General features: G+C 28.3%; 3 protein-coding genes across 4 annotated transcripts in view; 2 read left to right on the top strand and 1 right to left on the bottom strand.

Moving 5' to 3' along the window:
- The window catches only part of LOC123299259 (GTP-binding protein REM 1), a 152,823-nt gene extending 150,819 nt beyond the window's left edge, over positions 1–2,004 (bottom strand). For both annotated transcript variants that reach the window (XM_044881593.1, XM_044881594.1), the window contains exon 1: positions 1,933–2,004. The gene's annotated coding sequence lies outside the window, so the exon portion shown is untranslated. The remainder of the gene's footprint in view (positions 1–1,932) is intronic.
- A 5,986-nt stretch (positions 2,005–7,990) lies between these two features.
- LOC123297754 (serine protease HTRA2, mitochondrial) lies at positions 7,991–10,036 on the top strand. The gene is made up of 6 exons (XM_044879524.1): positions 7,991–8,070; positions 8,192–8,642; positions 8,706–8,843; positions 9,131–9,297; positions 9,360–9,742; positions 9,805–10,036. Exons 2-6 carry the CDS (start codon positions 8,213–8,215, stop codon positions 9,968–9,970), a joined length of 1,284 nt encoding a protein of 427 aa, XP_044735459.1. The 5' UTR covers positions 7,991–8,070; positions 8,192–8,212; the 3' UTR covers positions 9,971–10,036.
- A 353-nt stretch (positions 10,037–10,389) lies between these two features.
- LOC123298040 (U1 small nuclear ribonucleoprotein A) lies at positions 10,390–11,746 on the top strand. Its single transcript, XM_044879914.1, has 3 exons — positions 10,390–10,838; positions 11,037–11,293; positions 11,358–11,746. The coding sequence occupies exons 1-3, from the start codon at positions 10,602–10,604 to the stop codon at positions 11,515–11,517; spliced, it is 654 nt and encodes a 217-aa protein (XP_044735849.1). The 5' UTR covers positions 10,390–10,601; the 3' UTR covers positions 11,518–11,746.
- The last annotated feature ends 3,084 nt before the right edge of the window (positions 11,747–14,830 follow it).

Genomic DNA, 14,830 nt, shown 5'->3' with positions numbered 1-14,830 from the left:
AGGTAAAAGTATGCTTATAATTTTCCCCATGAGATTCATTATGGTCTATTCATATTAATTATGCAAAAATATGATCTACAAAAAAAGTTTTAAATAATAATTAGTTTACTAAATTTTTACGGCGAATGCAGTCATATTCAATTAAACATGTAAAAGATAATCAGAATGGACTTATACATTCTTTAATTGGAATAAAAACAAAACTTAATTTGACTTTTTTTAATTTTAAGAATGATTTTACTTTAAATAACCGTTTTTTAAACCTAAAACATGGATACGTATTTTCATTTTCAAGTATACGATCCAATTATATTTCCATACCAGGAATGGGCATTGAAATTCGAAGAATTACTATTTAATTATAAATAATAACTTGAAAAGTATGTGCTTGTGTAGAAACAAATAAAATAATTTGTATATCAATTTGTATAATTATTTTCCAGCTGTAACTTATGTACTTTTTTAATTTAATTTAAAGTTTAGTTGTATTATTTATAATCGATTTTTTTTTAGTCGATAAACGATTATTCAGAACAGATTATTTCAACATCGACTTTATTTCTTAACAATTTCCATTATTCCATACCGTAAAGACACTCCAAACTGAAAATTTTGAAGATATTAATGTGATTCTTGAATATATGAAGTTTTAGTAGAGAGGTCTATGAGTTTATTTTCTGCAAAAGCTAGAATTTTTGTGATAAATGCATTATTTCATGAAAAAATCGATAAAGCTCATTTTTTGTTCACATCCAGAAAAATATTAACAGTTAAGTGTGGTTTATGGTTTGGAATTGCATGTGGAAAATAATTTTTGTAAAAGAAAATAGCACTGTTTTTACCGCGAAATAATCCGTTCATTCATATAAAACTATTTTGAAGCCATGCCATTGATCCAATGTTTACAATCAAAAAGAAATTATATTGATATCTCATACCGTTTTGCTTTTATTTTAAAATCAAAAATGCATAAACCCAATTCGATCACCCTATTTGTCTCTATACAAAGTCTCAACACTGATGTAATCAACAAGTTTTTTAGGCGTAGACCAGTAGACTATAATTGCTATATTCTATTTATCAAAGTTTTCTTTTGATTTCTATCTTCTATGCAAAAAATAATATGTTGAATTTATTTCCAACCACGCATTGAAACCACCATATATGCTGGTTTTAACGTCATACATTATTAATAAAGCGGTATCAGTATAGATTTAATAATTGTTTTAACATATTTTATACCAAATTTTCACTAATTTTCGTAACTTATTCAACAAGTACAACCCTCTCAAAATCCGAAATATAATATGAAAGGATAGACAGAATAGATGGGTTTATCCAGCTTTTGGCTGAAAGAGAGAGGTCGGCAAGCACGAACTTTTGGTCCAGATAGCGGTTAATCGAAAAATTTTAGCCCTAAAAGTAAGTTTAGCAAAGGAATTCAATGGTAAGTTGAGATTCAGGGAGGGGGAGTAGCTGCCCTGACACTTTCCTCTTTAGTATGTCAAGTATAGAGCAACTTTAGTTATAGAAGAATCATTTTTTGATAATTGCAAAATTAGACGAAATACAAAAGAGTAGATTATATCAAAGTTTTCTTTTTCTGGGTGAAATATTTTTCATGAAAATATGTTTTAAAAATATAAGAAAACGCGCTTTATTAACATAAGAACTAAAAAGTCCAAGATAATTTTAATTGTTATTACTATTTAACAGATATCGAGTCCCTCATGCTTTCTTCAATAAATTTTTCATTACAAATAAAATTAGTTTATGCTATACAATTTACATATGGAGAAAAATAGTTTTCGTTATTTTTTTGGCTAGTTACGTCAGTATATGAAAACTCAATTGAGAAAATCGTGTTAAAAAATAAAAAAAACTTCTAAGTTTCTTATGAAAAAAACTTTTTTTATAAAAGTTTATAATCACCTTTATTAACTAGTTCTTTTCTCTAAAATTTAAGAGAATGGCAAGAAGCACACACAACTATTTTTATATTTTCATCAGATTTGTTTACACTCAAAAAAAAAAATAAACCACACAAAGTCACTATTTTTAATTTATGTACTTTTTGCAATAAGTTTATCGATAAAAAAAAAAAAAACTTTTAAAAAAAGTTAGCACATTTAATTAAATTTTTTATATTGTCATTTGTTCACATAAAATTTAATGTATTATTTACCGTAGAAAATAAAACACGTTTGCAACGTCGCGACGCGCCGTTCAACTGAAACTCATCAGAGTTGACTATGCTTAAAAAGCCACGACTGTGTTACAATGTTAAACACAAACTAATAAAATATTGAATAATATTTTCACAGTATGAAATGTTGATATATAGAGAAACATACCATAAGAATAGACGTACAATATTAAAAACGTCGAGACGCTTGTTCGTCGTTGCGATATGCTATGCTTATACACCTGCTGAAAGTCTACTAAATGTTATACGAACTGTATTCGTTGTTTTATATATATATATATTATGTTTTGGAAATGTATACGTAGCCGACGCCGACAAACAAAATTTTTAATTTAATATATTCAAATGAAATCGTCAGTAAATCCTAGTGTCGGCAATTTTACAAGCTTTTATTTAACTTCACTTTTATGTGTGTCCTGAGATCTTGCAATTAATTTCCCCCACTACCCTGTTTACGATTGAGCTGAAATTTTTCCTGCATACATAAATCGGATGACAATGCATTCGTAAGTATCACCTGGCTTTCCCATCCCTTCCACCATATTTGATACATACTTTTTTAACGTTTTTATAATACCCTGTATGTTTGAAATACCTATATATCAAGGTATATTAATTTTAGCCCCAAGTTTGTAACGCTTAGAAATATTGATGATATGAGCAATATTTTGGAATAACTCTGTCAACACGATAACTCAAAAAAGAAAAGAGATATCAAGCTGAAATTTTTATAGCGTGGAAAAACTAACAACTTTTTTTTGAAAATCCTTGTTGTTGGTGTCGGTCACCTAGACATTTCCATTATGTTTTGGCTATCTATCTCTTAGTTGTGTAGTATGGTATATGTATGATATGCCGGCGAATGTAGTCCGTAAGCCCGCAATGAAACGAAATTCTCATGATAATTTTGAAGATTGATTCACTATGATCCGAGTGTCGAATACATGGAACTGGAATTTTTCTATTTACATGTTTTACTACGATTTTTTTCGTCTATCATTTAATGATACATAAAGGATATATAATCTAGACAAAAGAAAATCGTCGAAAAAATTGTATTCTCAATATCCATTAACTCGACAATCGAGTTACGGTTAAAACCACAATTACCAAACTATCCTTTATCAATGCTAACAAATAAATAGAATCATGAAAATTTCGCTTCATTATGAGCTCACGGTCTGGTAGAGTACATAAAACACGGTACCTAAACGTAATATTAAAACGAATTATTTTTATTCATCGTATATTACGTATAGCATGTATCGTGTGAAAGTAACGTATTTAAAATGGGCAGATTCTAAAAAGCTTCTAACGCTTAAATTGAATCCGAATTTGTATAATAGATTTTAAAATAATTATACCATGCATATATGTAATATGCAAGGTATACTAAGGTTAGTCCCAAGTTTGTAACGCTTAAAAATATTGATGCCACGCACAAAATTTTGCTATAGGTGTTCATAGAATCACCTAATTAGTCCATTTCGGGTTGTCCGTCCGTCCGTCTGAAAAAAACGAAAAAAGATATCGAGCTGAAATTTTTACAGCGTACTCAGGACGTAAAAAGTGAGGTCGAGTTCATAAATGAGCATCATAGGTCAATTGGGTCTTGGGTCCGTAGGATCCATCTTGTAAACCGTTAGAGATAGAACAAAAGTTTAAATGTAAAAAATGTTCCTTATCAAAGAATAAACAACTTTTGCTTGAAGCATTTTTTCGTAAACATCACTGTTTACCCGTGAGGGTGCCAATTAGGAGGAAATTTCATAGTATGTATGTGTACACATACATGTATGTATGTGTTATGTGATAAAGAAATCAACACTGACTATGCATGGTATTTCAACAATTATCTCAGTCAATTGTTTGTTTTCACTTGTTATAAAATCATTTCCATTTCTTCCATCACATGCTATCAACAATATACAGTTGAAACAAATTTTAATGCAGCCAGGGGATATACCTCAAGGGAGAGACGTTTTCTTGACAAATTTAAATTTTTAAACTGATAATAATTAAAAAGCAAATTTTAAGTTAATAATGACATCACAACTAGTACTAATATTTTTGAATATAGACAATAATATAAAATAATCTTCCAGGGGAGAGACAAATTGACCATGCCAAACGACAGAACCACAATGTCTCGTCGCGCCAACTTACAAATAACAGCGGATTAACGGCTCGAGTGTTTAGTATCAATAACTTTACGTTGGTATGTGTCATTGTGAAAATTAAAGCTCGAGACAAAATTCAAGTTCGAAAATTATTGAAAATAAGTGAAAATGTATGTATTTTGCATTCATAATCACGAAAAAAAGGTATAAACTGTCTACATGGTTTATTAAAAACGTCAAGGGGACAATCCAAGGTAAATACTTTTCCAAGGATAAAGGTCCCCGGACCACTTTATATGAAGAATGGCTTTCGGTCATTTGTCACCAGAATTTGGGAAAATATCATCTTGTCATTCTGAACAAATGACTCAAAGGGCACAAATCTCGTCAAGGTGTCGTTTTCGAAATATTCAGGAATGAATTGGTTTCTACCAAAGTTACAGATAAGGTTTCTCAACATTTCCAGAGTATCTCATATAACACCTCTTAAAGTTCAATGAAAATTGGGAACTTTAACATGGAATATCTCGAAAACGACACGTTGGTGAGATTTATACCCATTGAAACATTTGTTCAGAATAACAAAAAGAATGATTTCCCAAATTTTGGCAAATTTTCGCCGAAAGTAATTCCCCATATACAGAGGTCCGGTGTCCTTTGTAATTTCGAAAAAAATTTGTTTTAATTGGATATTTAATCATACTGCTTTAAAGTACATCGAGATGCTGCGATTTATTGCATAAAACACATCAGCTGTTTTTTGTGTATCATTTTTTTTTTTTTTTTTTGGTAAAATCTTTAACTGTACAAACGAAAGGAGGCGATAAAAACTTTAAATCTTAAAAGCGAAACAATTGACAACTATTGGTTGAGACAATACCTAAAAGAGACATTCTACTATCATTGCGTATCGTTTCGCAGCATTACCATCAGTAATCACACTGTACATTTAGAAAATAATTTGTTCAACAAATCTAGATTATAGAAACTAAACTAAATTCTGGTTACTGTTCGACATTTATACTTCCTTTTAATTCTACATTTAAATCATTACGTGATCGACTTAAAATACTGTCTATTATTATTTTATTGTATTTAAGGCTTTAAATTGTATGCAACTCTACATATCTGATGAGTTTTAGAGTAGGTAGCTTGAGTTAAAATACAATTTAAAAGATTTTTTAATTAAAACTGAAATAGGTACTGGTAGAAATTTAGGGTTAGTTATAGCTGTATAGTTTTTTTCAAGAAAGGATATTAAGGGATAATCAATGAACCGGATGCTAACAATACTTGAAATTGTTAGCTAACAATACTAAATTACGACCAATACAAAGTTATTAAAGAAAATCATTTATTCCCAAATCGGGGACAAATTAATTTTTTTTAAGAATTAAAAATCAAAAGACCTCGCACAAATTAGATGCACTTGCATTTCGGTCAAACTTTTTCAAATTTTTGGAAATGAGAGTTTAAAGTCATTCTAAAGAAAAGATCCTATGGCCTCAAGTCATGAAAATGACAGGATTTCATGTTATAGCTAAATTAAAGTTGGAAAATATACTTGTCTATGTGTGTATAGGCAAATACATATACAGATATGTATAACAACATGCATACGTGTGTTTTTTAATGCAAGGTTGTTGTTTTTTAATTCTTGTTTTTTGGAAGAATATGTTACGAAATTCAAAGAAGAACAGTGTTAAATGTTCAGTGGATCAATAATATAAAGTGTTAAGATCAATATTTTCAGCTACATATTATGCGTATATGATTTTTGACAATTAAATTACAATAATTTTTTTATACAAATGAGTACATTTTCCAACTTTAATTTAGTGATAACTTGAAATCCAGTCATTTTCATGACTTGTGGCCAGGGGAACTTTTATTAAGAATGACTTAAACTATTATTTCTCAAAGTTTGTCGTGGTCTTCTAAAACTATTTGAATAAATCGAAAAAATCACAAAAAATGTTTTTGTTTCGGAATCTGATGAAATTTGGAATACACAGTAATACTGATCCAAATATGTATACAAAAATCTGGTCATTATTATAGATTGAGACCGAGAGAAAAATATTCATAAAATTTTCGAATGAACTGGTTTTTTGTTTTAATAAAATAATAAAAAATTAAAAAATAATAAAATAAAACAATAAAATAATGCAAATTACATTAAATAATCCACCCATAAGAACGACAATTTAGTGGATACTACGATTTCAGCATTCGACAGAAAGTTTTTGAGATATAGATTGACGAATTATCTCTGGTATTTATCCTTGATTAGATGAATAGTGCATATCATCAAAAACCTTGTACCGACAAAAATCTTTTATTTGGGAAAAATTATATATCTGCAATTATTTAGATACAATATATAGTTATGTGCTTTGTGCTTACGCTTTTTATTCTCGGTGTGTGTAGAAGAAGATAGGGCTACCTAGTATATATTATAAGACTATTCTTTTCTACTTACACTGAGTATTAAAAGTATAAACAAAAAGAACATCCTAAATAGCAACTCATTAAAAGAAATGCTATTTTTAGCTTTACAATACCTACTAAACCATACATACTCGAAACTATATATCCGTCATTTAAGATTACATATGATTACCGCTTGTTACCCAGCAGCAATGCGGATATATACGACACATGATTAGAAGATAATTAAAAAGGTAATAAATACAGTAGTATCTCAACAATCCGAAATGTCTAGTAATAGAAACAGTTTTCGTCGCCCTTTCAAAAAATTCGAAACTATTCTCCCTACGCTTATTACATTATTTCGAAAAGCAAATGGATATTGTGCTTTATTCGATTAAAAAATAAATCAATTTGATTAATTGAGGAACAAACTTTGAAAAGGACAATAAATTCTCTACTTCAGTAGCAAATTTACACATCTGTATGCAATTTAATATCTCCAAAACCAATAGATCTTAATATAAATAATGGATATGTTTTTCCGGCGCTTTAAGCACGCTTTGAACACGGCGATCGCGCTCAAAGTATCCAAACAAATATACCAAACATAATTGGAATATATCTGTGATATTTCGAGTTCTCTATAGATTACCTACAGTAATATTACTTACTTTCAAACCAGTGATTAAACAGATTGAGGTGATCCGCTTATGCCTGTTCAAATCTTATTTACTATGAGGTTTGATTGCACAAGAGTGAGCATATCACTCTAAGCCTAGACTACGCAACAAGCTTAGATTATTTAATCATATTTATTATACTCCAGGCCTCGCTATTTCACATATATTCATTAGCCTCATATATTTTATCTATGATTAGCCCAACACATTAAAAATTTCACAATCACATTTTACAAAATATTTTCAGAAATAATAGAAACAATTGATATGTTCTAATTATTACTTAAATTATTATAGATAGTAGATAAATAATATATTTAAAAAACCGCTGTTTCAAACAAAAGATTATTTGAATTTGAATAAAACAATAATAAAACTTCAAATATGTTTGTTTCCGCTTGAATTAGAACTCTTGATCTCTAGAGTTATCATGAGTGATACAATAAAATTTACCTATTACATATTTTGGCATTTTCTAAAAAATATATAATCAAATTTTTAAGTCAACATAAAAATATGATTAAAATTCAATTCTAAATTCTGTATATTTTAAAATGTCCGCGTTTGTACTAAACCATCAAAGTACAACTCTATGTAATGTAAATGCAGAAAAAGAATGGATCTTTGAGAGGTTATTTTTAAATATTTACGTATTTATTGAAAAATGACTTTATTTATTAATTTGATTATATAACGTCTAATTAAAAGGTCTGAACTTGCAATAACATAATTTATAAAGACAATTTTTGTAGACTTTGATCCAAGTTTGAAGAATGTCAAGGATATTCAATTCGAAGATACGGAATTTATTACATATAGATGATAGTCAGTTAAGATGTATTTGGAATGGTTACAGATTTTGGCACAGTAAACATGAATTTCATAAAAACAAAGAACTTCCAAACAATAATACAAACACAACGAGGAACCGGCTTTTTGTCTTTTCTGGGGTGATTGGAGCATTAGGATTTTATATATTTTTTGAACATAAACGAAAGAATTTCAAATGGATAAATGAAGAAATACAAAAATTTAGAAACAATGTAAATTTATTTGGAGTGGTAAACGCTGCTGTTCCTGTAGGAAATGTTTTAGCTGGACGAAGAGAGCAATTTAATTTTATTGCAGATGTTGCTGAAAAGGTTTCTCCTACTGTTGTATATATTGAAATTAAAGATACTAGACGTTTTGACTTTTTCACAGGTAAAAATTTTGATTTCAGTTGATTTCTACTTCTAGATTCTAATCTAGATTTTGTCTAAATAGGAAAACCAATGACCGCATCAAATGGATCAGGATTTATTGTCAAAGAAGATGGGTTAATTTTAACAAATGCTCATGTGGTTATTAATAAACCACATTCTCGAGTTGATGTACGATTAAAAGATGGTCGTGAATTTACAGGTAAATCGTTATTATTCAAATCAGAGTTTGCTCTTAAAGGCATTTTTATTTTACTTTGACCAAAAATATACGAAAATAATAATTCTAGATCCTTATGAAACAAAAAGAAAATTTAAACAATACTTTAACCATTTTTCCGATCCGCAAGTATTATTATGGTTTTTCATATGACAAATTTTTATACTTATTTCACCCTCATTACAGTAATCTTAATATATTTTAAAAAAGACATGCGAGTATCATTTCAAAATTTAATAGCAACTTTTTTTATATTTTTATTTTATTAGGAGTTGTTGAAACTGTGGACACTGTTAGTGATTTGGCAACAGTTCGAATTCCAGTAAAAGGATTAACAGCGTTAAAATTGGGATCTTCATCAAAGTTAAGACCTGGAGAATTTGTCGTAGCTCTTGGTTCACCCTTAACACTTAGTAATTCCGTAACAGCTGGAGTTGTATGTAAAATATTAAATAGAATATTAATTCGTAATTACTTAATATAATCATTTATATTTAGGTAAGCTCCACTCAACGTGGCTCGGATGAATTAGGATTACATAACAAAATGACGTACATTCAAACGGATGCAGCTATTACTTTCGGAAATTCGGGTGGTCCATTAGTAAATCTTGAAGGAGAAGCTATTGGTATTAACAGCATGAAAGTGACTGCGGGTATATCTTTTGCTATTCCTAGTGATTATGCTAAAGCATTTTTAGCACGCACACCTGCAACAAAACCCCCAGATCTTGCTAAAGGTCGTAGATATATGGGTATTACAATGTTAACATTATCACCGGACATTATTATGGAACTACGTCAACGGAAACAACCAGTTCCAGAGGATGTTAATCACGGAGTATTAGTCTGGAAAGTAATACTTGGATCACCTGCACATTCGTACGTAAAACAATTTATTTTATAAAAAAATTACTTTATTAATATATAACTTTATTTCGCAGAGGAGGTCTTCAACCGGGAGACATAGTAACTCATGTAAATGGTAAACCAATTCTTGCTGCCGCTGATATTTATGCAGCTTTGGGTGATGAACACTTAAAAGCTTTAGACATGACAATAATTCGCACAGATGGTAGAAGATTAAATGTTACTATTACACCAGAGTAAAATGTATTTCTCCTATTCATATGGTGGTTATTTCGTTAATAAAATTAAAAATTTCTTTTTGGTTATTAAATTCACTAATTCAAAAAAATATATATACTTGTTATTTTTTCTTCTATTTTTAATGAAACAATTCAATCAGAAGTGTTTAGTATTCAAAAAATATTTACTTAATAAGATTTGTTGTTGTAATTATAAGCTTCTTGAAATTTTTTCAAAAAAAGCGTATACTGTTTTTGTATCATAAGCGAATCGAATATAGTTTCATAATAAATTTGCCTTGTTTTTATTTAATTGCTGGAAGCAAAATATTAAAATTTATTTATATTTAGCGGTTTACTCTACTATACTTTTACTCAAGTTACAAGAGCCCAGAGAGCAGCACTTGACTGTTATAGAATCCTACTTTGCTTATTGCTATAAAAAATAAAATGCTAAGTTGTTAAAACTGGTAAAATCGTTTTTCATTTTCTAAACTAAAACATTAATTTGAATTTAAGAAAAGTTAAGGGTTTAAACTATTAATAAAAGGAATAAAAATCCGTATATTTTTTCCATTCTACAACGAGTAACGACTTCAAAATTAGTTTAGAAATATCGGCGTTTACTTCCATAACCTAAAAAATTTTTGAAAATGGATATTCGACCTAATAATACAATTTATATAAATAATTTAAATGAAAAAGTGAAAAAAGAAGATTTAAAGAAATCATTGTATGCAATATTTTCTCAATTTGGTCAAATTTTAGATATTGTTGCATTAAAAACGCTAAAAATGCGTGGTCAAGCTTTTGTTATTTTTAAAGAAATATCTAGTGCTACAAATGGAATACGAGCTATGCAAGGATTTCCATTTTATGATAAACCTATGGTACGTACGTTTTTCAAATAAATCTAAATTATTTTAAGTTATTTACGTGAAAATGTTAATTTTATCAAAAAATCAAGCGAGAAAATTGAAACAAATAACTATAGAAATCGTTCAAAAATTTTTTTTATTTGAAATTGTTTTACAGAATCTACTTTTTCATATATATTTTTATAATGTATTTTTTAACATTATTTACAGAGAATTCAATACGCGAAAACAGATTCAGACATAATTGCAAAATCGAAAGGAACATTCCAAGAAAGACCGAAAAGAGTTAAACCAACACCTTTAAAAGATGATGAACATGTTTCTAGTAAAAAGAAACGAAAGAGTAAAGACCCTGCTGCTAAAGCTGCAGCAAATGCAAATGCCGAACAACCACCTAATCAAATCTTATTCTTAACGAATTTACCTGATGAAACCAGTGAAATGATGTTATCTATGTTGTTCAACCAGTAAGTATTTTTATTCGATTTGTTAATATAAAAACAACACTAAAACATTTATTATTATCTCTAGATTTCCTGGTTTCAAAGAAGTACGTTTGGTACCCAATCGACATGATATCGCTTTTGTAGAGTTTGAAAATGAATTACAATCAGGTGCCGCGAAAGATGCGCTCCAAGGATTCAAGATAACACCATCACATGCAATGAAAATTTCTTTTGCAAAGAAATAATTTTATTAACAATTTTTTTTCGAAAAAATGTGTTTATTGTAAGATGTGTTTGTGAAATTTCTAGAATAATAAGTTTATTTTAATTATCGAAAAAATGATTATGTACGTATGAAAATTTATTATTTGATAAATAAAATATAAGAATACATTTGTGGATAATGTGTTGTGCATTGCACTAAGCCTTCCAAATCCTCAAATGTTTACCAGTGGCTGTGTATCATAAACAATGATGTAGAATAAATTTGATTTAAGATTATTAATTGAAAGTACAAATGAAAATCAATATTGATTTCAATTAAGCTTTGCTTTCTAGCAACCGATAAATTGGCGGCACAAAAGTAGCCTATATAAATATAGATATAGTTGTTTTGAGAAAGGCTAGCTCTCGTAAATATATCCGAAATCAAGTTAGTTTGTTTTTATGGTATTTTAATTGGTTTGAAACAAATTTTCAACCAAAAAATGTTTTTCTGAAATTAGATTACTTTTAATCTCTGCAATTTTATCGCATAAGAAGTAAAAAAATTAGAATTAATAGATTCACTATTCGAAGCTTCCTACAAATGCAAATTTCACCTTACTAATTTAAGTGAGAACTTCCGGAAACCTTTTCATTTAAGAATTCTAAGCTTTAAAACAGTCAAACCCCTAAATTATTAGAAAGGGGCTAAAATTTTTTCTATTTGAGTCGAATGCAATATCTGCTATTTACCTTTTTTTAAAAATGCAGGAATAAAGATAGCTAATTAGAAGAGTAAAAGCATTGTAAAGAAATAAAATAGTTAAAACGGACAAAGAAGGTCAGCAAACAAGACAAGATGTAAATCAACGTACGCTTAATTTTAAAATATATATTTGTGTCTTAAAATTTTACTTATTAACAAAAATAATATACAAATTTTAGAAAAATAAAAATAATATTTACGAACTTTCTAGAAATTAAAATTTAAAACAAAATTATTGCAATTTGTTCCCTGCAAATCGAATCAATTTTATATTAAATTTGCCGAGGATTGCTTATAAAAATTTGTATTAATTCATCAAAAATTCAGTTTTAGTGAAAATTATGAAATACAAAAAATAGGAAAACAAAACCAATTTAATAACAGGGCTACTTGTGAACACTTAAAATCAATAGCACGTGCGTTCTTATGACAATAATATCCGATTTGACTAAGTAAAATACTGGATTAAATTTAGCATCTCTTATGTCATAAAAAACGCACCAGTTAAATTAACATTCTCAATGTTAGTAACGTTACATGTAATGAATGTGACTTACTGTTCCAATTTATTGGCACTGAAATACTATGCTATATTTTGGACAAAATTGATGGGAATATGGAATGAATAAAATAAAATGTATGCAATTGTTGCTAAATTCTCAGGTAAGTAATTACCTGAGGAAGTGTGTTTGACTGTCTAATAATTATGACAATAATTAAATAATTCCCGAATTACATTAATAATAATTCATGTTTCGGAACTTTTTTAATATGAAACAAAGTTTACAAACAGAATTTTTAGCACATCATAAGAATTATTAAATATCTAATTTTTGTTCATAATAAAAAATAGTCCCAACAAGAGTTTATAGTTCACGGGGCAGCATCTTTTTTATTAAATTATCAATACATACTTGGGAATTTGTGAGTGTCTTCCTTTTGGCGAATTTATCAGACCTTCTCCACGATTTTTTTCGACATATTTCACTTTTGCTGAATTGTTTAATTATTATTGGTGTTGACAAATTCAGTCCTGCGTTTTCTCAGACAGGTAGCTTAACTATGACGTTATCAGGCTCATTTGAAAACGCAGCACTTTCGAAAAAAAGTCGTAGAGAAAGTTTGGCACTAGACCAAAGGAAACCACGCACCAAGTTTCAAGTATGTATTGATAATTTAACAAAAAGGGTGCTGTTCCGCGGACTTCATGTTGTTTTTTTAAAGAAAAACCGATGAAACTAAATATAATTGATATTTAAAAATAACTCCAGTAAGACGATGTCCGCGTGTAGACATTTTTCCAAAATTCACCAGTTCATTTTGGGCCATAATCAAATTTGAACTATCTCTGGTCAAATTATCCATTCCTTCAGTGCTTGTTGTAGGTTGTAGATATACTAAACCCATTAGATAAACTCAAGAAAAAGTCTCAAGGTGTTAGATCCTGTCTAAATTTTCAAAGAACTTAATGATAATTTTTTATTAATAAATGTAATTTTAATTGGTCTAAATTTTCATACTATAAAAATTTGTTTATATAATATTATTTTATTACATAGTTTTAATAATTCATTAATATTTGATATGATTTGGAAATTCATATACAAGTTTATAAAACTATTTAATATTTAAAACACTATTAACAATATATACAAATAAGATTGTGTTTGTATAGTTTTCATTTTTTTTTTTTTAAATATGATAAATGCAATTTTTAATAATAAAAGTCTTAGTTGGAGCTAAAAAAATGAAATTGCTATTTGACGAGAGTGGAATTAAAAATAATGAGAGTTAAAATTTATTGCTGCTGCTGTCAATTTATTGCGATTTTAGTTAAAACTTAAAAATGAAAAAAACACTTATTCCAAGAATAGCTATAAATTTTTAAGAGTGTTTGACATTTTTCAAATATTTTTCGGGATTTTAAAAAAAAACTGAATCGATCTTGAGATAAGTGAAGAAAATGGTTGTTAAAACTCTAAAGTCTTCGATGGAAAGAAAAATTAAAACAACAATTGGCTGAAATAAATCGCAATGTTTTAATCTCAATTTTTTTAATAGCCTGTGTTCTATGAAAGATTTTGTGGAAAAATCTTGATAAACGAACCAAAAACGAAATTGCTTTTGATCCTTCATTTACAAAATTTTACCCCATCATATAATTAATTCTTGAAAATTAGTTTTCTAAAATTTACTTCATTCGAAATAGTCGACCATTCATTTTATATTTATAACAAAGTTCGTGTCTTTTAATACATGCTGTTTACATTTAAAACACATTATTTATTTCGAGTAAAATGCATTTTTTTGTTTATAGAAAACAATGTTTTGCTAGATTTATTTTTATATGAAACAAAATAAGTTAAAGTTGGTTTGCCTTAATGTGGATCTGAAAAATCGATTAAGTTGATATGGGTGCATATCCCTGGTTGACTTGCTCTTTATCCTATTTTGTTCCTTTACTGAAATTAATTTCCATATTCTGATAATACATAGTGAGTTCGATTTATACAGCGCACAGACACATTCGCTTAAATAAAGAAACACAATGATCTTCGATATAATGAACGTAAACATACGCTAGAAAT

The sequence above is a fragment of the Chrysoperla carnea genome, chromosome 4 (genome assembly GCF_905475395.1).
Source record: "Chrysoperla carnea chromosome 4, inChrCarn1.1, whole genome shotgun sequence".
NCBI classification, from domain to species: Eukaryota; Metazoa; Arthropoda; class Insecta; order Neuroptera; family Chrysopidae; genus Chrysoperla; species Chrysoperla carnea.
This window is presented reverse-complemented; position numbering and strand designations above follow the sequence as displayed.